This window comes from Dermacentor variabilis, chromosome 1 (genome assembly GCF_050947875.1).
Source record: "Dermacentor variabilis isolate Ectoservices chromosome 1, ASM5094787v1, whole genome shotgun sequence".
Classification (NCBI taxonomy): domain Eukaryota; kingdom Metazoa; phylum Arthropoda; class Arachnida; order Ixodida; family Ixodidae; genus Dermacentor; species Dermacentor variabilis.
Genome location: NC_134568.1, coordinates 205,621,732 through 205,645,424, shown reverse-complemented (window position 1 = coordinate 205,645,424; position 23,693 = coordinate 205,621,732). Strand labels below are relative to the sequence as shown.

Below are 23,693 nucleotides of genomic sequence, written 5' to 3'. Positions count from 1 at the left end.
CTGCTCTAGCATGGTGCACAAGTGTGCACCTGCAAGGTAGGTTGGTTGAAGTGGTGACACACAAAACACAAATATATGTGGATGTGCCAGGATGGGTGAAATGTGCAATGATCATGGGCTGGTGCATGTATACAAACTCCTTCTTGGATGTGTTATCTGCTGCAGTTTTAGGTTGTAACTAACTGATGTATAGAAAAAAAAAACCCTTAAATGACTGAGCAAAATTGTCTACCATATGCTGTGTTTGTCCAAATGGCTGTTGCTAAGAAGCTGTGTGCATGTTGGGCTCAAAGTACGAGGATGCATAGGCGCCGACCATGGGGGGGGGGGGGGCTCCAGGGTCTGAGCCCCCTCCAAAGTTTTCCGGCGGGGACAGAGCCCCCCCGGCTATGAGTCGAAATCAGAGTAGTTATATACAGCAGTGTTTATACTCGGGCTCACATTAAAAAAAAGGGGGGGGCTGTGATTTTGCTGGAAAGGCTAAGCAATATTATTGATAGCGAAGTATAAGAGAATTACTCAGAGGAAGATCATTACTGTATAAATTCGTGTAAAGGCTGTACCCGTGTAAGGGCTGTACCCGGGTAAGGGTTGCACCCCAATTGATTGCAAATATTTTAAAAAATCCAACCAAGAAGCAATCGCATTACGTGTGCTGATTCTGATCATGCTCAACGGCAAATTTTAGCACACAGCGTACTTTTGTGCGTAGCTACTAGATAGCAAGAGGAGGCAATCACAGCGGTTTACACGGATTTCGTACTCATAGTTGGTGAAATTAGATCAGATTGCCCAGTCCCATGTGAGGCTCATAAAAATCGCGACAGAAAAGTGCGGCCCTTACACGAGTCTATACATGAGTCATATATGCCAAATAAAGTGTAGTAAACCTTCACTTACTAATTAAAATAACAAGCATAGTGTGATGCACGGACAATGCAAACCTGTAAGTATCTCACTGGATGACCACGAACCCTCGCTGTCACAATGCTGCCATTATGAAGAATGCCGGCAGCAGGGGTGAATGATTCTTACAGCGGTGCGATTCACCACAACTCCGAAAATCTGATTCATCCTCATCATCTGCCTATTTTTATGTCCAGTACAGGACAGCCTCTTTCAGTGATCTCCGATTTCCCCTGTCTCTTAACTTAGATACGCGATCTCCAACAATAGGGGCGCGAAAAGACAGCCGGGGAAGATAGACAGCACGCATGAAGTTTGCAGCTGTCCCTGCTTTCACATATCATTGCAGCCGCCAATGATTACTAGTAATTAGGTACAGCACTCCGGCCATGTAAGCATCCGCCATGCACAGTCATTCACAGCTACAGTAGGGCTAGAGTAGAAGACGCATGCTCTCCTTTCCAAGCACGTTTGATCACGTGACCTCCAAGTAACCTGAATATTGAGCGCATGGGAAGATAATGCCCATAAAGCTACTGTCCTTTTTGGCTCAATGTTACGTGCTTTCTCTCTCACCCGCAGTGTATGGGTCGCTCATTCATCTGCTTTTTGACTTTATACAGAACATCGCAGCAACGACGACACCGAAAGTTTACCCTGAGTGTTGATATAATTGCTATTGCAATAAAACTATAGAAATAGAAAACATGTGCTGAGCTCGCTACTACTCCGGCTATGGACATTGCATTGTGCACCGGCTACAAACACAGCATGAGAACCAATGCCAAAGCCAACAGTGAGCAAGTCGCTTATCGGTACTTCACCAGAACCCATCTGAAGCCGAGAAGGAAGCGTATTTTTCACTGTATAAGCCCGAGCGGAAACATAACACTAGGCGTGCAGGGAGAGTGCACAAGGCGTTGCATGGCTTTTTTCATTGATGTGTATTCGTGTAACTTAATTAATATGCAAAAAACACTTATATCTCCCTAATGTGTTTAACTGAATCCACTTGTCGCATGGCTCATCTGAAAGGCACTAGTCTTTTGGTGGCACGAGAGGACTCAGGATGTATAAATGTATGTGTATACAGTAAAAGCTCGTTAATTCGAATTCTGCAGGGATGCTACGAAAATTCGAATTATACAAAATTCGAACTAATGAAAGTTGGAGAAAGAAATCGCTCGGTTAAGGCGCATATATAATCCGACGTGGCATGAGCACGCGCACACACTCGCTACTACGTCATGTTGGCGTGAACAACGTCTATACTTCAAAGCACTGGCGCAGCCAACGTAACCCGGCGCAGCCAATGCGGTCCAACGTGCCCGACATCAAGATGGCTCTTGCTCCATCCACGCATCCGTCCAGCCGACTGGCACAGAGAAAAAAAATTGCACAGTTTCGCCTGAAAGGCGAAGCATCAATTGCGATAGCAAATTGGTAGATAGCTATGTGAAGTAAGGATAGTAGTTTTATCGGCCGTATAAACTTGTAACCATTTGCTTACTAACTAAATTAACAAGTACGGTGTCACGCGCACACAGGTAAACGTGAACACATCTCGCTTGATGACCACGGAAACTCGCCGAAAAACGCTGGAGTGAGAAATCATGGCAGTAGCAGCGAGCGAATGGACCTTCGTACAGCTCTCGCTTCAATGCGAACGAAACATAGAAAGCACATCGCATACGAAAGTACCGGCACTACGCTCACTCTGCAAACATCGCAGATTGCTTTCAAGATGAGGCCCACTCAAACACACAGTTTGGCCATGTCGCAGATCGCTTTCAAGACACAGCGCCCGCATAGCCATGCACTAAGCAGCAGCCGCCGGAGAAGAACGTGTGTCCACCCCCCCCCCCCTCCTCCTCCGCCTCACCCCTGTGCCTCACGCGCGACAGGAGAGGGTGCGCATCCGCCTTGCCTTCCTCGCTCACGCATGCGAGATTGAGCGCCATTGGCCGGCTCACCCTTGTATGCTTTCACTCGCACATACAGCATACAGCGCATGGTGACGATTTTATCGCCCTTGAGCTTTATGTGGAACTTCACGGGAGAGAAGCAACCTGCAACAGAGGCGTTGGCCATGCCATGGCCAGGCTCAAACGCGTCTCTCTCCAGTCAGGCCTAAACAAAGGGCCGCAGATGGAAAAAGCAAAGCTGCGTGGCTTCTTCGGCGACGCCAGTGTTGCCAACGGGCTCTAGTGAACTAGCACTCTCTCCATCCGCGATGGCGCCGAGGTTGAATTATTGGTTGCAGTGCGGATTTCAGTGTGGATTAGCGGGATGTGTTACATATTGCTTTGAAGACATTGCTGGACAGACCGCGGCAGCTACTTCGAATTATCCAAAATATTGAATTAATAATTGGTGAATTAACGAGCTTTTACTGTAAATAGGTGGGGTTCAGAAACCTGCCCCCCCCCTCTTTCGCGGAAGAATGAAAGCTTTCTGCCTATGCGTGGATATATTATAAAAGTTGCTTTAATGCAAAAGCATTATATGGTTCATGGAGTGGAAAATCTGGCAGTTTGGCTAAGATTGCACAAAAAGTCACGTGGTCGCAGGCACATCCTTGTGCCACTGCTTGCAGTTTGTCGTCGTCCACTTCCACAGCTGGCTCCGATGCCGCTCATCATGCCAGCATTCCCATACCCCACTCTATGCGGTGTTGCCAGTTGGTGCAGTGATTTCGGTGCTTAAAATGTTGTTTACTTGCATATATACCATAGCATAAATTTGGTAATTTCTTTGTTATACAGTGAAACCTCGTTAAATCCCAGTTGGCCGGAGCTCGGAAAAAGTACGCACTAAATAGTATTACTGCTTAACCAAAATAGCATGAGATCGTCCACTTACCTGTCAGAAACGGAACTCGGAGAGAGTGCGATCAAAGGGGGAAAAAACCTGCAGTATCTATTCACTTCGCGCAACAAAAGTGTTATTTTCTTTTGATGCCTCGGCGGCCTAACAGCGACGACCGCGGCCTCAAACTTACTGAAGCTGCGAGCCAGCTTTTCAGCCAGCCCCCTCTTCTCGGCAAACACTCGCATGGCAGATGCCTTGTTGGCGTTGCATATCCTCCGTGCACGGGTGCGGTAGCGCTGCAGATGTCGCGGGGCGTCTTTTTCATTGCAGAGTGCTGTTCTCGTCACGACGATTGCGTTCATAAGGCTGACATAATGCGCAGCTTCTGCCACTGTCGTGCCTGAATCGCCCGTGCTGTCGCTTTCCGTGTCATCCTCATCACTGTCGCTCAGCAACAACAGAGGCAACAATGGCGAAAAGTCAAAACTCGTAGCCGACATCTCTTTGCAGTCGCAGCAGCGCTGCCGAGGAACTGCTGCTTTGCATTCCAAATGCCACACACCGTAGTCAACAGCAGATCCCTGTCGCGTGCCAGCGCCGACTTCATGTCACTTTCGATAGCATGAACAATGTCTCATTTTTCTTCTATGCTGAGCACCCAGCGTCTTTTTTATCCGAGCTTCGGCATGACACGAGTCCTTGTTTGCACGACGCCACAACGCTCTCTGGCATGATGTTGATGTTGATGTGGCGTCATGCGCAAAAGCACAGGGCGCTTGGAGGCTGTTGTTCTGATCCGTGGTTCCGATCTCTGAGGCTTGTTGCTCTGCCGGGCCGCCCGATGGAGACGACGCACCGCCGTGTTTGTGCGACGGAAAGTGGAAACGCTACATGTTAACCGACTCGTACGCAATAAGGTGGTACGGTTTATGTGGATACAAAACACATTATGTTCGATGGCTACAGAGTCGGGGATTTGACTTTACTACTTTTAAAACGAAACTACTGTTTAAGCGGGTACTGTTTAACGAGGTTTTACTGTATTTAGTTTCTGCTACTGAGTAAAATTGCATGCTACTGAAAGCAGTTCGCATTTGCTTGCCTTATAAATCCTCTATATACTTTTATGCCACAAGAAAGAAAAAAAAATGGCATAGTAGCCACATGTAACCTGACTGTTACAGGTCAGTCTATCCACTTTAGGCTGGCAATGCTTTAGGCCTGTCAGTGTAAGCAGCAGCCTGTAAGGGAGTCACCAGAACATCCTTTCTTTATGTATTCAATTTTTTTTCCCTTGTAACATAAACCTTAATGGTAGCAGCTGTGACATTGGTCATATTTGAAGAGGAGTTACATTGCACGTTGAGGTGATTAAAGCATTGCATATTGGTTTACACATCTTGTTTCCAGTGGCCGCACATCAAGATCAACCTTCGGGAGGTGAAGAGAGTCATTAGGCGTAGATTCCTTTTGAGACATGTGGTGAGCATTTGCCCGTTATCTTTATTTTTTGAGTGTCATTACAAGAACCCTTGGCAGTAGACATTACTGCATGATGCAGACTTGAAAGCAAATTGCTATTATTAAAGCCTACTTCATGCAGAGGCATAATACTTCGGGCTGTCAAATTTGTAGCTTCATGCTACTGTTAGGTGGATGACAATTTTCCCTTTCACACTTGAGGCTGTGAAAAATATAAGTTAGAAAATAGCATGTTTGAGTTGTTTTACAGCAACTTGAAGTTTCTCAAAATGCAAGCCTTTACTGCGAATCTTCTTTTTAAAGAGAAAAATGATTCCATGTGTATTAGTAAATTACCTGTTCTACAATACCAAAAACACCATTCTTGCTGCGAGAAGAGACTTGGTAAGCCAGAAAAGATGCAAAACGGAAAGGTGGGTGGTGACACCACCTTGAAGTTCCCCTGCCAGTTTGCCATGATGTCACGGATTTTGACGATGTCTGCTGGGGCTTAGTTAATTGTTTATTGGTAGAAATGGACTACATTGTGTGTTCTAGAGGAGCCAGAGATTGAACATAGCAAGTTTCGAGAACTTTTACTTCGCCAACGCGGCCTAAATGAAAAAAATATATACTTCGAAATTCGCGACGTCACTAATTTACCAGCACTAGGGTTCCGGCACAATATTTAAGAATTTTTTTAGTTTAAGTTTAACCTTCATTCTCTCATCTAATATCCAACTTATGGCAAAATTAACAATTTAGTTTCCATAGAATATACTTCATTAGTGTAAACTGACTTAAGTGTTTATCTTTAGTGTCCCTTTAATGATTATACTGTTCCCACTGTTTTACTTTGCACATTTCTAAGCCTTTTACCTGCTCTTTCTGTTGCCAAGCTGACTTTTATTGGTGCACAAACAATACACAATTGTCCTCGTTAGGCACTCATTTTAATGAAAGCTTACTTTTGTTGGCATGTAGGAGGTGCATTATTAGTCAGGTACTTAAAGGGCCCCTCACCAGGCCCCATAGCAAATCTTGGAATATGCTGGAAATTGTTACGTGTCCTCTAGGGAGCATTCTGCCGCAAAAATGTTTCAAGTCTGCTCATTAGTAGCCGAAATAGAAATATTTCAGTGCCGCGAACCCATGATTTCAGCAGGCGGGCTCTACTGCATAGCGAGACTCCCTCTCCACTCGCCCCGTCTAGCCTTCGTAAGCGTAATTCATTCCCTGTGTTCTCCCATGCTGGACCTCGAGGATCACGTGACACATACGTCACGGGCCCTGCCTTCACTTTGTTTTTTCCCCTCGCTTTTTTTTTTTTTTTTCGGCGATGCGAACTTCCACTGGGCGGCGTTTCGCGCAAACTGTTATCGTTTCGCGCAGTGCACAAGGACACATGACTAGCGGTATAATTCAGTGCTACACGAATACTGAGGCAGAACAAGCAGGTCGCAGAGCAGGATCACATCCTGGAACACGGTAGAAAATGGCATAGTTTCGGTACCTGCGCACGTGACTGCACGACCGTGAGAACAAGCAGACGAAGCAGAAGTACATCTCTCTTGCTTCGGTGCAAAGTAAACCAAAAACATGCAGACATTCCGTTTGTGTGTTTTATTATTTCTCAACTTCAATTCGTCAGTTCAAGCAACAGACCACTTAAATAACAGATGGTGCCTTGAATAACTCTCGAAGTCACGTGTCGCCACGAGCGACGTCACACTGCAGACTCGAGTACGTAGGCGCAGGGATGCAAGTATGCCATCCTCCGGCTTGGAGCGCGGCGGCTGCGAGGAGAAGGCAAAACGGCATTCGGTTTGAAATTTCAGATCTTTCCGCGGCGCATAGCGATGTAATACTTTGCAGACACAATCGTTATCATGCAATGTATGCTCTGCGCTTGTCAGCTCAAAATGGCGAGACCTGGTGAGGGGCCCTTTAAAAGACACAAGGAAATGTTAGGAAACTTGCTGATTGCTTCGATGCATGTTAGAATCTGTTCATCCCATTGCTCATAGCAGCTTCAAAGTGTTGTGGTTGTTAAATGTAAGAACTATGAGTAAACTTTCTCATATGGTTGTTTCTACACAGAATTTGAATCATTTTTGTGGTTGTTGTTCTTTTGTTTAGCTTCATGTCTAGCAATGAGACCACTTCCACCAGCTGCTTAATTTTTCTTCTTTTTCATCTGTGTTTTGTCATTTCATTGCTGTATTCTCACTCTGCTGTAAATATAAAATACACTGTCTCACACTAAAGTAAAGAGACAAAAGAATGCAAGGCAAATATTTATTCTATACTTTTATACAAGTTACTCCAAGGTATAGGCTTATGACAGTTGAACGGTTTTCAGATTTTTAAGACATTAAGGTACTGTTTGCTGTACCTACCCCTACAAAAATATGTTCAGTAACTTCGCCACATATCAAGAGCTTGTAAAACACAGCCTTAAAGCATTTCATAGCAGGGCTGGGCAAAGATATGTTGCAGCATTGACGTCGAGGAAGGTGAGAACAGCAGCTGGCTAGGAACAGGCCATTGCCTAGGAAGCGAAGCGGGCACGTGGCTCAGATCATGAGTGGCTGGCGCGAGGTGGCCGGGAGGTTCATCCGCCGAGGAATGACCATTAGCTAGGGCCTTCTGCTCAGTAAAAATGTACTCCTGTTTATTATGGGTCGTCATCACTGATTTTGCATGCATAGATACTTTGAAATTATATCATAATAGTTAAATACAGGTACAAGATACCCGGGCAACAAGTATTTAAGATGCAAATACAAGATGATAATATATATATATATATATATACATACACACACACACGCCATTAAAGAAAATGGAGAGTTCAAAAAGAAGCAAACTGCACTGTCCTGCGACCCATGTTGTTAAGCTGTCCAAGAAGACGCACTCTACTCGTCGCATGAGAGCGGGACCCTGGCCGGTACAGGCGGCGTATCACATTACTCCAAAGCAGCGAGCAGCTTCCCTCTGGCCGATGTGCGCTCTCGCACGCTTTCTGGAGCCTGCACATTCTGTTGTGCTGTGCCAACCGGCAAACACCATGTTTGTACTGCTAGGAAATAAACAGTTTCATAAGCAGTGCGCAGGTTCCTTGGCATGTGTGCCTACTATAGGCGCTTTGTCAAGGACTTTTCACGCATCGCGGAGCCGCTAACACATCTAACGAAATGTGATGTCGAGTTCAAGTAGGAAACGCCGCAGGCAGACGCATTTCAAGAACTCAAACGAGCATGCAGTCGCCGCTGGTACTTGCAAACTTCGACGAGGACGCCGATACTGAAATCCACACTGACGCCAGTAGCCTAGGCCTTGGTGCCGTCCTAGTCCAGAGGTAAGACAGACTTTAACGGGTTATATCTTATGCTAGCCAGTCGCTGTCAAAAGCGGAAGGCAATTACTCTACGACTGAAAAGGAATGCCTCGCCATCATTTGGGCTACAGCAAAATTCCGTCCTTACCTCTATGGCAGGCCATTCAAAGTCGTCAGCGACCATCACGCGTTGTCTTGGCTAGCTAACTTAAAGGACCCTTCAGGACGGCTGGCGCGGTGGAGCCTCAGACTGCAAGAATATGACGTCACCGTAATATACAAGTCCGGAAGAAAACACTCTGACGCAGACTGCTTATCAGGCGCCCCCATCGATCCCCCGCCGCAAGACGATGAGGACGACGACGCCTTCCTTGGAATAATAAGCGCGGAAGACTTCACTAAACAGCAGCGAGCAGACCCAGAGCTAAAAGGCCTCGTCGAGTATTTGGAAGGGAACACCGACATTGTCCCTAGGGCATTTAAGCGAGGGTTGTCTTCGTTCACGCTACAAAACGACCTGCTTGTGAAGAAGAACTTCTCACCAGTCCGCGCCAGCTACCTTCTTGTTGTACCGTCAGCGCTGCGTCCAGAAGTACTGCACGCCTTACACGACGATCCAACCGCTGGACACCTCGGATTCTCCCGGACGCTGTTGAGGATACAGGAAAGGCATTACTGGCCGCATCTGACCGCCGATGTCGCCCGTTACGTCAAGACATGCCGAGCCTGTCAACGACGCAAGACACCACCGACAAGGCCAGCAGGATTGCTACAGCCAATCGAACCTCCTCGTCGACCATTCCAGCAGATTGGTATCGATTTGTTGGGGCCGTTTCCGACGTCAACATCCGGGAATAAGTGGATCGTCGTGGCGACGGACTATCTCACCCGCTTCGCTGAAACTAAAGATCTACCAAAAGGCAGCGCAGCCGAAATGGCGAAATTTTTCGTCGAGAACATCCTGCTTCGACATGGTGCCCCGGAAGTCCTCATCACCGACAGAGAAACGGCTTTTACAGCAGAGCTCACCCAAGCCATTCTGCAATATAGCCAGACAAGCCACAGGAAGACAACTGCCTTCCATCCGCAGACGAATGGTATCACAGAGCGCCTGAACAAGACCCTCGCCGACATGCTAGCGATGTACGTTGACGTTGAGCACAAGACGTGGGACGCGGTCCTGCCATATGTAACCTCCGCTTACAACACGGCGGTGCAAGAAACAACACAGATCACGCCGTTCAAGTTGGTTTACGGCAGAAACCCGACGACGACGCTGGACGCCATGCTGCCGCACGTCACTGATGAGGAGAATCTTGATGTCGCTACCTATCTCCAGCGTGCCGAAGAAGTCCGACAGCTCGCCCGCCTACGGATGAAGAACCAGCAGCGTACCGACAGCCGACACTACAACCTACACTGATGCTTCGTCGAGTACCAGCCCGGTGACCGTGTTTGGGTTTGGACCCCAATACGTCGACGAGGACTCGGTGAGAAACTATTGCGACGTTATTTCGGACCCTACAAGATCATCCGACGTGTTGGCGAACTGGACTATGAGGAAATGCCACACGGAATTTCGCAGTCACAGCGGCGCCGGGCACGATCTGAAGTGGTTCACGTAGTGCGTCTGAAGCCCTTTTACGCACGCTGACGAACTTCCTTATTTTTGGTTTCTTTACTACGAGTGCTTTTCTTTATTACTTTCGTCTGTTTACAGCATCGGGTTGATGCTTTTTAAGAGGGGGGTATTGACACGTGTACTTATATTTATCGGGTGACCACGTTTCGCCGCCTAACAAATGTTATCGCACAGCGCGGGACGCGCCTGCATGTATCTGAAGTTTCTGGAAAGTTCTTGATGCTTCTATCCGCTGTCTGTTGTCGCCAAACCTTGTGTTATTTGATTTCATCGCCTGACGCAAATGGTGTAGAACTTTGTGGAAAGCACGCGGGTCCCAACGTTAGTCTGGAACATTCTATGACTGCTGTATAAAAGGCGACGCGCTGGACCAGCTGATCAGATTTTCGACGATCGCCGACTGTGTTCGCCGCTCTCGTTGTGCTTTAAGTGTAGCCTGTTTTGTGGGCACAGGTTCGCCCAACAAAAACTAGTTTTGCCTTTCACAGTATTGCTACTGTGTTCTTTGACGTCACGGCCACGTGACAATATAACGAACTTCAAATAGCGACATTCTTTATATAACGAAGTATTTAACTTTTCATAACCTTTTGTCCATAGAACACCATGCATTTAGAACCTCAGTATAACGAAGTGTGTTTGTATGCGATTTCAGTATAACGAAATTTCACTGCCGTCGTAAAGACAATAAATGTTTGAAACTTTCGCGGACGCAAATGGGCAAATGATTGAATTACAAGTGGCAGCTTGCAAACGCACCTCTCAATTTTCACGCCAGCCGCGCGACAAGAGTGACCACCGAAGTGGAGCCGCATCATGTTCTGTATGAAGTCAAAGCACAATAAGATCCTATCGCGCCCTGCACACTGTGTGCTTTCGGTGCAAGGGGAAGTGTGTGAGGGTGAGACAAGAAAGATTGTGGCTTCATGAGTGCCACCTCCTTACGCGAGCAACGGGAAAGAGGGGGAGAGGAGCAGGCTCGTGGTAACGCGATCAAGCGTGGCGGTTGGTGGGGAGGGAGGTTAAGTTGGTGCGCGTCTTGGCCATGGCTGCGCATGGCTGTAAGCGCGGTTGAGTGCAGACGCAGCCGCGCACCCTGCTTTGGACGTAATCTACTGCTTGTGCAAAGAGTGGGCTTACCGAGACGGCGTGGCTTCGTGTAAGCGGTCTTTCCGCGCATTTAGTATTGGAGGCTTCGTAATCTCTAGTTTTGGGGACCTGTTGGAGCGAGAGGCAGATGAAGCATTCACTCCCTGTTGTCGGCGCTTTTCATGATATCGTTGTCCTAGTGCGGGGGACGCTATCAGTCATGTTGGTGGAGTGCCCGCGAAAGCGTGGCTGGCTTCACATCATTCGTACCCCCGATATGAAGATATCATCGACTTGGCATGCAACCGTATCATTCGTCGCAGACTCCCACATTCATCAAAATGAATTTCTTTCTCATTCAAATTTGCTTTTTTCGATTGCTCGATAATTCGGAAAATTCTGCAGCCCCTTTTCGTGTAAGAAAAATTGATTGGCTACTGTACTTATTTGCATTACGGGTTGAATTTCGATACAACGAAATTCCGATATAACAATGGAAATTGCCGATTTTACCAACTTCATTATATCGAGGTTTAACTATATATAAATATGCCATTAAAGAAAATGGAGAATTCAAAAAGAACCAAACAACAGTGTCCTGCAACTGACATTGTTAAGCTGTGCAAAAAGATGCACTACCCAATTGACGCCTCCTCGTTGCACAGTAGTGGTACCCTGGTGGGCACAGGCGGCGTATCACATTGCTTCAAAGCAGGGAGTGGCTTCCTCCTGGCCGATGCGCGCCATTGCATGCTTTCTAGAGCGTGCAGCTTCTTTGTGCGGTGCTGACCGGCAAACACCACGTTTACACTGCTAGGAAATAAACAGTGTGTTCTTTACAAAGATGTATTAATATTAGTACATTGATTGTATGCAATATTATACTTGCCATTTGTATCCTAAGATACCTTGATACATTACTTAATTCCTCATTATAGTTCCATTGTTAGTGCCATGTCATGTTTACAATAGTTGACTCGCACATTTTTAAACTCCTGCCAACAAACTTTGTTCCGTCTGAATTTCCTCTATGAATATGATAGACTTTTTCAACGTTCAAATGAAATACATTATTGCTATTCTGCAAAAGTGTTATGAGGCTGGCAAGGCTTGCATCAAATGAACACAGGTACGCTGTGCAATTCACTGTATTCCATGCCGCCTTTACATCAGTACGAGGCATTGCTCTGCGGGGCAATCGTAATGCATTCTATTGAAATCCAACCTTTTATACAAATAAGTATAGTTGCCTATCGATTTTTCTTACATGAAAACTTACATGGAAAGGGGCCACAGACTTATCTGAACTATCGGGCAATCGAAAAAAGCAAATTTGAATGAGAAAACAATTCATTTCGATAAATTTGGGAGTCGGCGAAGAATGATACGGTTTCATGCCACTTAAGTCAACGATATCTACTCAGCGGCACGAAATAAGTGAAGCCAGCCACACTTTCGCATGCACTATGCCCCCGCAGTTGATAGTGTTGCCCACACTGGGACGATGCTATCAGGAAAAACATTGGCAGCGGGGATCGAATGCTATGTCTGCCTCTCACTCCAAGGGGTCACCGAAACTCTAGATTAAAACGCGTGGTAAGAGAGCTTGCATGGTACCATGTCATCTCAGCACGTCCACTCTTTGCACATGTGGCAGATTACCTCCAAAGCAGGGTGCACAGCTGCGTAGGCGCCCAGCCACGCTTACTGCCATGTGCAGCCATGGCTTTTATGCATGCTGAAAATTGAGACGCACACAAACTTGCCCCTCACTCCTCCCCCTCGGGCGCACTTGATCGCATTACCGTAATCTCGCTCCTCTCCCCCTCTTTCACTTTGCACACGCGGGCAGGCAGCACTCATGAAGCCACCATCTTCCGTCTCACCCTCGCACACTTTCACTCGCACCTAACGCACGCAGTGCGCAGGGCGCGATCAGATCTTATTGTACTTGGACTCCATATGGAACATGATGCAGCACCACTTTGGCGGTTGGTCGCTCTTGTCACCTAGCGCACGATTTGAGAGGTGCGTTTGCAAGCAGCCGCTTGTAATTCAGTCATTTGACCATCTGTGTCCGTGAAAATTTCCATTTATTGGCTCAGCATTCCTTTGCAGCGGCAGTGAAATTTCATTATATTGAGATTCTAAATACATGGCCTTCTACAGACAAGAGGTTATGAAAAGTTGAATACTTCATTATAGTATTGAAAATTTCATGATATAAAAGTTCATTATATGAAGGTTTAACTTAGTTTTTCAATCGCACAACATCAACTGGACATGTTTATGCGTGTACGTGGACATAGCAATACTTATGAACAATTCATTAACTTTTCCACATGAGAGTAGTCGGGCCTGGATGACGACGACATAAGTTGGCACCAATGTGCACTTAAGTTCCAGCAAAGGTTATTGCTCTGCTGATGAAGGTCTCGCAAGAACAGGCATTTGGCTTTCACATTGAGCCAGTGAGAAAGAAACGGCAGATCATGTAGTAGCAGATGATATTCCAACTAAGACAGCATGCCGACTATCATTACTAGTGTTGCGTGAATATTCAAATTTTCGAATATTAGTTTCAAATATTATGCTATTCGATATTCACTTCAAGAGCAGTAGTAATATTCATACTTTTTTAAGTTTTGGCAAACTCACAATAGCAAATTTGTTTGCCGTCTAATAATAAGTAAGGCTCAATTTTTAATATAAAAATAAACTCACACATTCTGCAAAACTGTGTAAATATTATTGTGGGAGCTTTCAAATATATTAAGTGTAGTCATTTCATCAAATTTGTTTAACAACGGGTGAGAGAAACCGAGCAACAAGCTCCAGATACACTGGTAGAGTCTACTAGAATACTTGTGAGTGGCGCAACCGGCTGCCATGGAGAGGGCCTTTTGTGTAGAACAGAAACGGCAGTACTGTAGTTGACCACTTCTGAAAGCGTCGCCCAGCCTCGCAGGCGACTGCTTGCCGGTGCCTTTGCAGAAACGGAGAGTTTCCACAAAAAGAACCTAAGAATGGATGTTTCATCACAAATGAACTGCGTGACTGTCCCAGCTACCACTAATCTGCCCTGAGTGAGCGCCTAGCAGTCTCATGAAGATGTTTTTATGACGTGCAAGACGTTCGTAACATGACTGGCTGTGGTGAAGCGCAATATATAGCATTATCCTAGAAAACTGTATTATTAAGCTCGTGCTTGCAAGTTGGATCAAACGTCACAATTGGAGCGATCAGTGCTCGTCATTCATTTTATTGCCTGTTTATTATCCAGTTTTCTGTACAAAACACATTGTAATGAGCTCAGCGGTACGTGTGAGCAGTATTGCAATGACTGCATAATAATTTGTAATTTAGATGCAGTTCTGCCAAGGGCTATTAGTGGATATTGTCTGTTGTTAGAATCCTTGTTTGAATTGTAAGAAGCTTACACTTACCTCCTGCCTAAATGCATGCGAAAAGAAGGATCAATTTACTCGGCGTCCACTGCACCGTTTTGGACGGGGTTTGTTGCATCTTGAAGGAAAACTTTCAAATAATGAAACTGTACGAAGGAGAATTTTTATTAATACTGCCAATCTTTTTCATACAAATATTGTGGAACTAAACAAAGACAAGCATAATATTTAACTCAGTACTAAAAAAAATGTCACAAACTTTTATATTGCAATAATCTACTGGGACATCTACAGCGTGCAAAATTGGGTGCACTATACGCTGCTCTAAAATAAACCCATAATTTCTGTGAAGGCATTTTGAAAAATCTTCGTAAACATTGTAAATATTTCTTCTAAGCTGTTATATATACATTTGAAACTTGCAATAATAAAATCAGCGGTGAAGGCAAAAAAGATTAGCTTTTGCGAGAATTTCGTTGTTGCGAAATGAGACAGCACAGTTGGGTAAAGCATCAAAGAACAAAGCCTTACTGTCAAAATTAAGTTAGCCTACTTTGCCAAGCTTGCTCGAGGATATTGTCACATAGTAGCGACGGTGAAAAAACACAGCAGGAAAACTGTGAATAGCTTAACTAACTTTTTATTGGGCAAACCTGTGCCCACAAAATCAAGTTACAACCAAAGCACGATAGCGGCGAGCACAGTCGGCAGTCATCGAAATCTGATTAAAGGGACACTAAAGGTTACTATTAAGTCAACGTAGACTGTTGAAATACCATCACAGAAACCTCGAAACGCTTGTTTCGTGCCAAGGAGAGACTTATTTTAAGAGAAAATGCGTTCTGAAGTGTCCGCGTACCTCTAGCGCGATTCAAATCGCCCGCCCTCCGATCGAGGAGTACTGACATCATGGTGTCATGGTGACGTTGCGCCATCGGTGAGTAGAACGGTGTCCGCAGACGGCGCTACGACTTTTCTGCGCAAAACGCGAACGCGCGGCCAGGAACAGAGCCAAGACAGAGCCGACAGCAGGAGTATGGTGGCTAGCGGAAGGAGAAACGAATTACGTCCCATATTATGTCCCACGGCACACGGAGAGTGCGTTTTTGTTAAACTATAGGCTGCGGCGAGATCGCAGCGTGGTCGTTGTGGTCTATGAGAAGCGACGAGCCTTTTCGCACTCGCAACAGGGCATAAAAATGTGCGAATCAACGCAAAACCCGGCCTAGAAACGTGCTTCGCCACAGCCAGGGCTCAATACGACCCAAGCTGGCACGACCCAGATGTCGTTTCCCGCACCGCCACCAGGCGCCGCTACTATACCTCAAACTCCAGCACAAGACGCCCATAAGCTGGTACTTCATTCTATGACGCTAACTTCGACGCTCGTCGCAATGGACACTGACACCGACAGATTGGCTCGCGATGGTGGGCTCAACTTCAGCGATTTGAGCACCGACAAGCGCGACCTGCTGCTGAGGGCTCGCACTGCCGGCGTCGTTGCGTACTACGACGGCGGCCTCGACACCGGCTCTCCGGAGCGGGAAAGCAACGAGGGCTTCCCACGACATCACATGGACGTGGCATTCTCGCTGCTTGTTCCAAATGAAAGTTTCGCGAGCCAGCAGAACCCTCACAGCACGACGCGATAACGAAACTACTGAAACTCCAAAGCGTGCGCGCCGCAGAGTCGAGCGAAAACGAAACCTTTCGAACACCCATATTACTGAAGGGTAACGTCAAAATGTTATTTTTTCTTAGAATCGAATAGACGTAGACAAGTAGCATTTTTTGCCCTCTTACAATCGAATGAAATGATATTTTTAATACGAGTAGTTGAGTATTAGTAACACAAATTATGAGGAGTCCTTTCGTCATCGGGCTAGTACCGGAATGTCGCTGGGGTGTCTCAAATCGTGTCATGCATTTACCTCAATTTCTCGGTTACTAAAGCTCTGTTCGCGATTATATTGACGCCTTAGACGTTCTAGAACATTGCTCTACCACTTTAACTTGAGTTTCTGGTAACCTTTAGTGTCCCTTTAACAGGTCAAGCACATCAGCTTTTATCACTCGTTGAACGTTCTTGTGTACTCTCTGGTGCCTGCATGTCTTCCAGAAAGTACTACACAATTTGCATCACTCATGCAATCAGATTACACAAGGTTCGGTGACGACAGATAACGGTTAGTACCGTCAATAACATTCAAGAAACTTCCGATACATGCTGGCACCTCTTGCACTGAGTGATAACTTTTAACATTTGAAAAGCGGTCAACTGAGAAAGATTAACAAATACACATGTCTACTGCATTGCCGACAGTATGAGGTGTGCCGCATGCACTTTCGGAGATGTGATCACTTTTGAGAGATCTTGCGTAACTCGGCACTGGACGCAGAGAAGTAGCTCTTCACGCATGCTGCAGCATTTCTCCAGCACACGCTGTCGCCCATAGGCGCCAACACATCCGGTGCTGAATGTGAAAGTGATCGTATCTCGTATACCCGAAGGCAATCGATCGAGATTACAGCCCCTTCGCGCAAATCTATGTCTGGCGCCAAATCCGCACGCAGTGCCTGTCGGGTGGCACCAAAACCAGCGTTCTTAAAGCAAAGGATGTGTATTCCCAGGTGATCACTCAATCACGGACCGATGCATAGCACTCCACACTGCAACCACCATGTCAAATACCATAAACAATTGCACGTCGGTGGGACGTGTATTTGCTTGTTTTTGCTGCATTTTTCTCACCAAGGCGAACATTACGCACTGCACTAGGTGTGCAAAAACCATCATTGCATGTCGGTAGCAACGTATGTGCCGCTTCAAATGGGTGACCAACAAGCAAGACAGCGGCCATGACGTGTTTCCAGTGCACACGATCGCTTCCAGTGCTTGGTTATTTTTGCAAACAAAAATGGCGGTACCCACGCAAGTATAATGTGGGGCTATTTTACACAATTTTGGTGCAAAGCATTCATCTTTTAGCACATTTTGGAGACTGCTAGCCATCCGCGAGTGGGTAATATGCGGGATTACGTTCCAGCAAATTTTGTCGTGTAGAATTGTAGTAAAGCAATATTTTGTTGTCAAGAGGTATGAAATGCATTGAATCCTATGGGCATTCGCCGGGGATACGAAAATATGTCATTGTTACGAGCATTTCGTTGTTGAGGGATTTCGTTATATGGGTTTTTGACTATTGTATTTACTCGCATAATGATCGAACTTTTTTGTCAGAAAAATTGATGCAAAATCAGAGGTGCGATTATTACGTGGGTTAAATTTCCCGTGAAAAGAAAACAAAAACTTTTTCGTCCTGCGTTTGCTGCGGGACACCAAAACAAAAAATGGCGGCCGGCGGAGCAAGCCGAACGAAATTTTTTTTCTTCTCGCGAGTACATTACGTGCAGTGAAACAGTTTCTTCCGTATCAGTAATGAATAATATCGTTAATATCGGCAAGTTTGCGGCAATAACATAGCCATGTCCACTTCTAGGGGGCAGAAACAGATGGGCGCGCTTAGCTGCCAGTGACATAGAAACACATGGCCGGCATGCTGCGGAAACTGCGACATCTGTCTTCACTACTATACTAATACGGCACGTTTCCGCTAAGGGTGGGTGAATATCTTAGCTGTGTTACAAGCGTCGGCGTATGGATAGGGTATACTTTTAACGTATCAGTGCAAACGTGGCTACTATCATTGCCGCTTGCAATTTGTTGCGTGCCCACGGGTGCAGATGAGAAAAATTGAAAGGCGCCTATTTTGTTGTCGTTGACCACAACCCTTATAAAGCCTACACATAGTAAAGGGAAGTTTGGCTGCAGCTTTTTTTTAGTCATGGAAGTGCAGAAAGTAATGAAATGAGGCATCTACTTAAGAATGTTTGGTGCATGCAGACATGGTAAGCGCGATCATTATTAGCTAGACTTGGCACACGACATATCGCTGCAGCAAGTTTGGGGTGCGATCATTACATGGGAAATAAAAAAAATCAAATTTTGACGACAAAATTTAGGGGTGCGATCATTATTGCGAGTAAATATGGTATATGTCACATTTATCCACTCCAGAAACTCTAAGAGGTGCAGTTTACACAACTGCGATATCTGTTTCTAAAGCAGATTTACAGGTTTATAAGCTTTGCTTCGTTTTTTTCTTTGTTCTCAGTTTCGTGGGTTTCTGTAGAGAGTACAGATTCTGCTGTACACAGTTGCTTTAATTCAACATTCCTTCTTGAATGCAACAAATTTCGCCGTCATTATCAGACACGAACTGATGCCATTTTATCGGCGGCTGCGGTTCCAGTGTTTTCTTGGTTACCTAGATATGAAGGCATATTCAGCAACATAGTAGGCACCACATCAAGTCAGAGAGTTGGTTTCCCTCTTGGCACTCGAACGTCTGTTCCGTCAGTTATGTGCACATAGTCTCTCAGGATAAAATGAGGCTCAAAGTGAAGCTCAGAAACAGTACTATCGGCGTCGAGGGGCTTATCAAGTCCGCACAGATTTCCCTCCCACACAAGTTGTCGCTCTTCATATCTTGGAGATTTAAAAAGCAATACCTTGCGGCCTTGGTCCGTGTGAGCGCACCCAGTCTTGCACCCGGGTGCATAGCAGTGATTTAAACGCTGCTTTTTTTTTTCTTTTTTTTTTCATTTGAATCACAAACATGTGGCAGAGGTCACATCTGCGCACACACACGTGCATTACAGGTCAGAACATGCCAACTTACTTCAAAAGTGCGATGCCAGCGCCATTGCTACTTTCTCCAAAAGAGGGCACGCGAATGTACGAGGCGTGCTGGCTTCGGTCGCACCACCTAATAGTTCTAGTATGCTCCAACGCCAGTATACGCTGGCGCCATTTTTGCCAATCTTAGCACCCTGGTTTCCACCGCTCTTTTCTAACCACTGCCAGATCCAGAGACTAAGTTAGAAGAACAAGTTTGGGATAAAAATAAATGCCTTTAAAAATTTCTCATAACCTTCATAAATGCTCAGAAAAATTCATTTGTGAGAAAACTCATAAACATCGTTTCAAAACATTTTGACTGTAATGTTCCGAAAGAAAGCAATAAGATGAGTGAATGACTGAAACTGCGACATGTGAGAATAGTGGTGTCTGTATATGTACTGAACAGATGCAGTTTTAGTTCATTTCCTTTTTTTTATCATTTCAATAAATGAGTCATACTCATACATACAGAAGCATTCCAATAAAGAAGTCATACTTGGAATAATTGTGGTCTCATTCTCACAAATTATTCCACTTAATAATTGCATGTATCCAATAATTACAACATAGTTACAAACATAGGAGAGTAGCACCTTGTATGCCTTTTTGAGTAATGAATCATTACTCATACTCATGATCATCTATAGCAGCGTGCAAAACGAGGAATGAACATAGAAAAGGCATACACAGTGCTGCTCTTCTATGTTTGTAACTTGTTTTACGCGCTTTTATTAGATGATCATGAATATCCAGCTAGTCCAAATCCATGCTCTTGTGAAACCCAAGGCTCAACTTTTCAACAGAATTTTTCAAAAGATAGGCTTAAATACAGTGGACATCTCACCTATTGCCTGCGTTTGGGAATCGCCCTCGCCTTACTGTAGTACTTCTTTGCGCACACATAAAAGGGTGTGGGAAAGACATTAAAAAAAACTTTGGCAACCTTAAAGTGAGAATAAAGCCACGAGACGAAGCAGTACATATTGCATTAATGGCCTGGCGAGGGGTTGAGGAAAAGGTGTTACAGTCGAACCCGGATATATTAAACTAACATGTAACGAATTGTTGTATACAATGAACAGCAGTAAAATCCCCTTGAAAATTTTTGTGTAAAATTTTATTTTATATATTGAATTACCTATATATCAAACTATCCTGCGATCCCCTTCAGGTTTGATATATCTGGGTTTGGACTGTATACCCAAAGTCATAGATGGACAAACAGCCTGCTGGGTAGGCGCGGTAGACAGAAAGCCAGCTATGAAACTATATTAAGACACGTGCCCAGTGTGCCACCCCCTTGCTACTCCACTGCAGTTCAATGCAGCTTCCATGAATAATCTACACACTCTGGAAAATTACACACTTGAGGGTGGATTAGATGTTGAAATACCCATTTTGCACCTCTACATGCTGTGAAATTTTTTTAAATTGGTGCATTCATTAGCAAAACACCCTTAGCACCATTTCATTAAATTCAGGATGTTAAAAGGGTGTTTTGTGTGAAATACACACCTTGCAGAATGCGAGAGTGCTTGGGCACTTCAACATTTGAAGCAAGTAAAAAGCCATAAGTATCTATTTCCCAGCATTTGCAATGAGCCATTGTTCGAGCACGTCGTATGGTTGCAGTAGTCTATGCATGTCAACCAACTACACTGTTCTGAAGATCATCATAACCAGTCTGTGCCAGATTTTTTAAACAAAATACGCCGGCATGATAATGAATAATAGGTTTCAAAGTTAAACTTTCCCTCAGCAGCTACTGCCATTTGTTCTTGCATTTTGGCAAATCATCTGCCGGTAGCTGCAGGACATGTACATGGCATCCTCAGTGATGAAGTGTGAGGGCATACCTTTTTCTTTTATTTCCTACGTTGCATTTCACTTTTTGCCACTGGCTTCGTTTATGTTGTTTCAGCTTGACATTGTTTTATAGGTCAGCAGTTCTTTCTAATAATATGCTTTCGCGCTGTCTAAGATGCAGTTTTTATGCATAATATTTGGGGCTAATGGTGCATTACCCAAATAAAAACCCAGTGAAAACCCACGTATAATACGAGGATTTTTTCTAATTATTGGTGTCCCAAATTTCCGCGTTGTTACTGTATCTGGATTCAGAACCAAGTTTCAGTAAAAAATCAGGCTCAAAGTTTTGGCTTCGTTATTGCTTCATGGCTACCATCATTCTCATCACCCTGTACCGTACAGGAGATGCCATTTAGAGACAGCAGGGGTTTGGCCGTCGTAACAGGCTAACATAGCAAGCGAATGCACAATTCAGCAGAATACGAGATAGCCTGCCAACTACGTGAAATGTGTGCTATCAGGAAATTGCATTTTTTTCTCCGTAGTGAAGCAGTGAAACGTCGGGACCACAAAAGCACTACTCAACTGCCTTCAAGAGGAAGGTGGTTTTAGCTGCAAAGAACATTGGCAACTGCTCCGCTGGGAGGCACTTCGGCGTTCTCATAAGGGTTTGCCTCACTCGTATTATACGTGAATGAAAATTTTTTATTCGCCTTTTCGCTATCCCCAAATCTCGGCTTGTACTATATGAGAGATTTTACGGTACACTTCATGTGTGCATAGTAAAACAGTGTGGTAATTTTAGATGTTTATGCTCCTATGAAATGCACGTAAGGGCTCCGAATATGTGCACAGTGCCTTGTATGTTGTTTTTGAAATTGGTAAGTGATTCATTGTGGTTTAATTTTTAGGGCCTTGAGCTTTATTGCTCGGAGAGCTCTGTGCTAAAGCACCTGTTCCTATCCTTCAAGACACAGCAGGAGCGAGATGAACTTTACAAGCAACTTTTGAATCAAGAAGGTAAACTCATCTTCCTAGTTATGGCTCACCATACTATTTCAGATATACTGCTGACGTTAGAAAAAGTAAAGGTGATGTTGCAGCTGCAACTTGACCATGTGGCACTTTACCTGGAGCATTACCATACGAAGGCATTTAAGTACTCTTGTATGCCTCCTGACAGTTTCGTATACAGCCCTTGATTCTCCTGTTGCTCTCAGCAGTGAGCAAAGCCATTGTGTTGATAGTTGTAGAGATTAATGGCTGTATTCTGAACTGTATAAATTGGGGTAAGTGTTGATATACCCGTAGTACTAAAGCTACTTTGCTGGAAAATAATGATGAAGAACGAACATATTTGATGTGGTCTTATTGCTATTAATCATGCTGTGATCTATTTTTGTTTTGTTTTGTTTTGCAGCATTAAATCTTGAAGACTCTGGTCAAGAGAACATGACGTTGCTTTGGCAGAATGGAGTCATTTCTAATTACGACTATTTGCTTTATATCAACAGGTGCGTTCTGTGGAAATAGAATTTCTGTAGTGTTTAATTACTTTCCATGCTTTACCCGCTGTGGTTGCTTAGTCGCTATGATGTTGGGCTGCTAAGCACGAAGTCAGATTTGAATCCCAGCCACGGCGGCCACATTTTGATGAGGGTGAAATGTAAAAACACCTGTGTACTTAAATTTAGGTGCACGTTAAAGATCCCCAAGGGGTCCAAATTTCTGAAGTCCCCCACTACGGCGTGCATCATAGTAAGATCTTGATTTTGGCATGTAAAACCCCATAATTTTTCAACTTTTCATTCTTTTGTATGTCTGCATCTTTTGTTGAGGCACAAGCTGTAAAGACATTTTAATCACCTTGTTTGCACATGTAACCTTGCATAACGTGTGCTTTACTGAAGCTATTGTGCAGTTTTGGACTTAATACATTGCGCTGCTCTTTTAGCTTGTACATGATAAAAGGTTGTTACAAATTTTAACCTCTATTTGATGCTTGTATGCTTTTCAGTGAATTTGCTCATGTTCCTTGCAATAGTATAACCTATTCTAAACCCTTGATTACAGTCTGGCTGATCGCAGTTTTAATGACCTCACACAGTATCCAGTGTTCCCATGGGTAATAGGGGACTACAAGAGCAATACTTTAGGTATGATGTCAATTCAGTTTATTGTTTTTTTTCTTTGAGCAATAACCACAAAATAGAAAGTTAATGTGGATTGAAGTTTGCTAGTTATGCTCATTTTGGTTGTAATGAGCTGCTATGTCAATGTGTAGACTTGCATATTTTATTATATTTGTGTGTTCATAACAGTGAACTTTTATATTTTCACCAAGCTCTTCAATTTTTCATGTTTAGTTGCCATATTATTTTAAAAAATTTGCATGCTAGTGTTCAGTTTGCAGGAAGTGCACACCTTTAACCTGCTTTCCTTCATGTTACCAAGACCACTGTACTCATTACTCATTGAATCAGA

At 44.6% G+C, this 23,693-nt stretch overlaps 1 protein-coding gene across 4 annotated transcripts in view; it reads left to right on the top strand.

Annotated features, from left to right (window-relative positions):
• Positions 1-23,693, top strand: part of LOC142591222 (protein FAN-like) — a 116,637-nt gene that overhangs the window by 21,145 nt on the left and 71,799 nt on the right. For all 4 annotated transcript variants that reach the window (XR_012830408.1, XR_012830411.1, XR_012830413.1 and 1 more), the window contains exons 10-13: positions 5,128-5,199; positions 22,121-22,229; positions 22,630-22,723; positions 23,283-23,365. Coding sequence is in view for 1 of the 4 variants with exons in the window: in XM_075703582.1 (XP_075559697.1) it covers positions 5,128-5,199; positions 22,121-22,229; positions 22,630-22,723; positions 23,283-23,365 (358 nt within the window). In the remaining 3 variants the exon portion in view is untranslated. The remainder of the gene's footprint in view (positions 1-5,127; positions 5,200-22,120; positions 22,230-22,629; positions 22,724-23,282; positions 23,366-23,693) is intronic.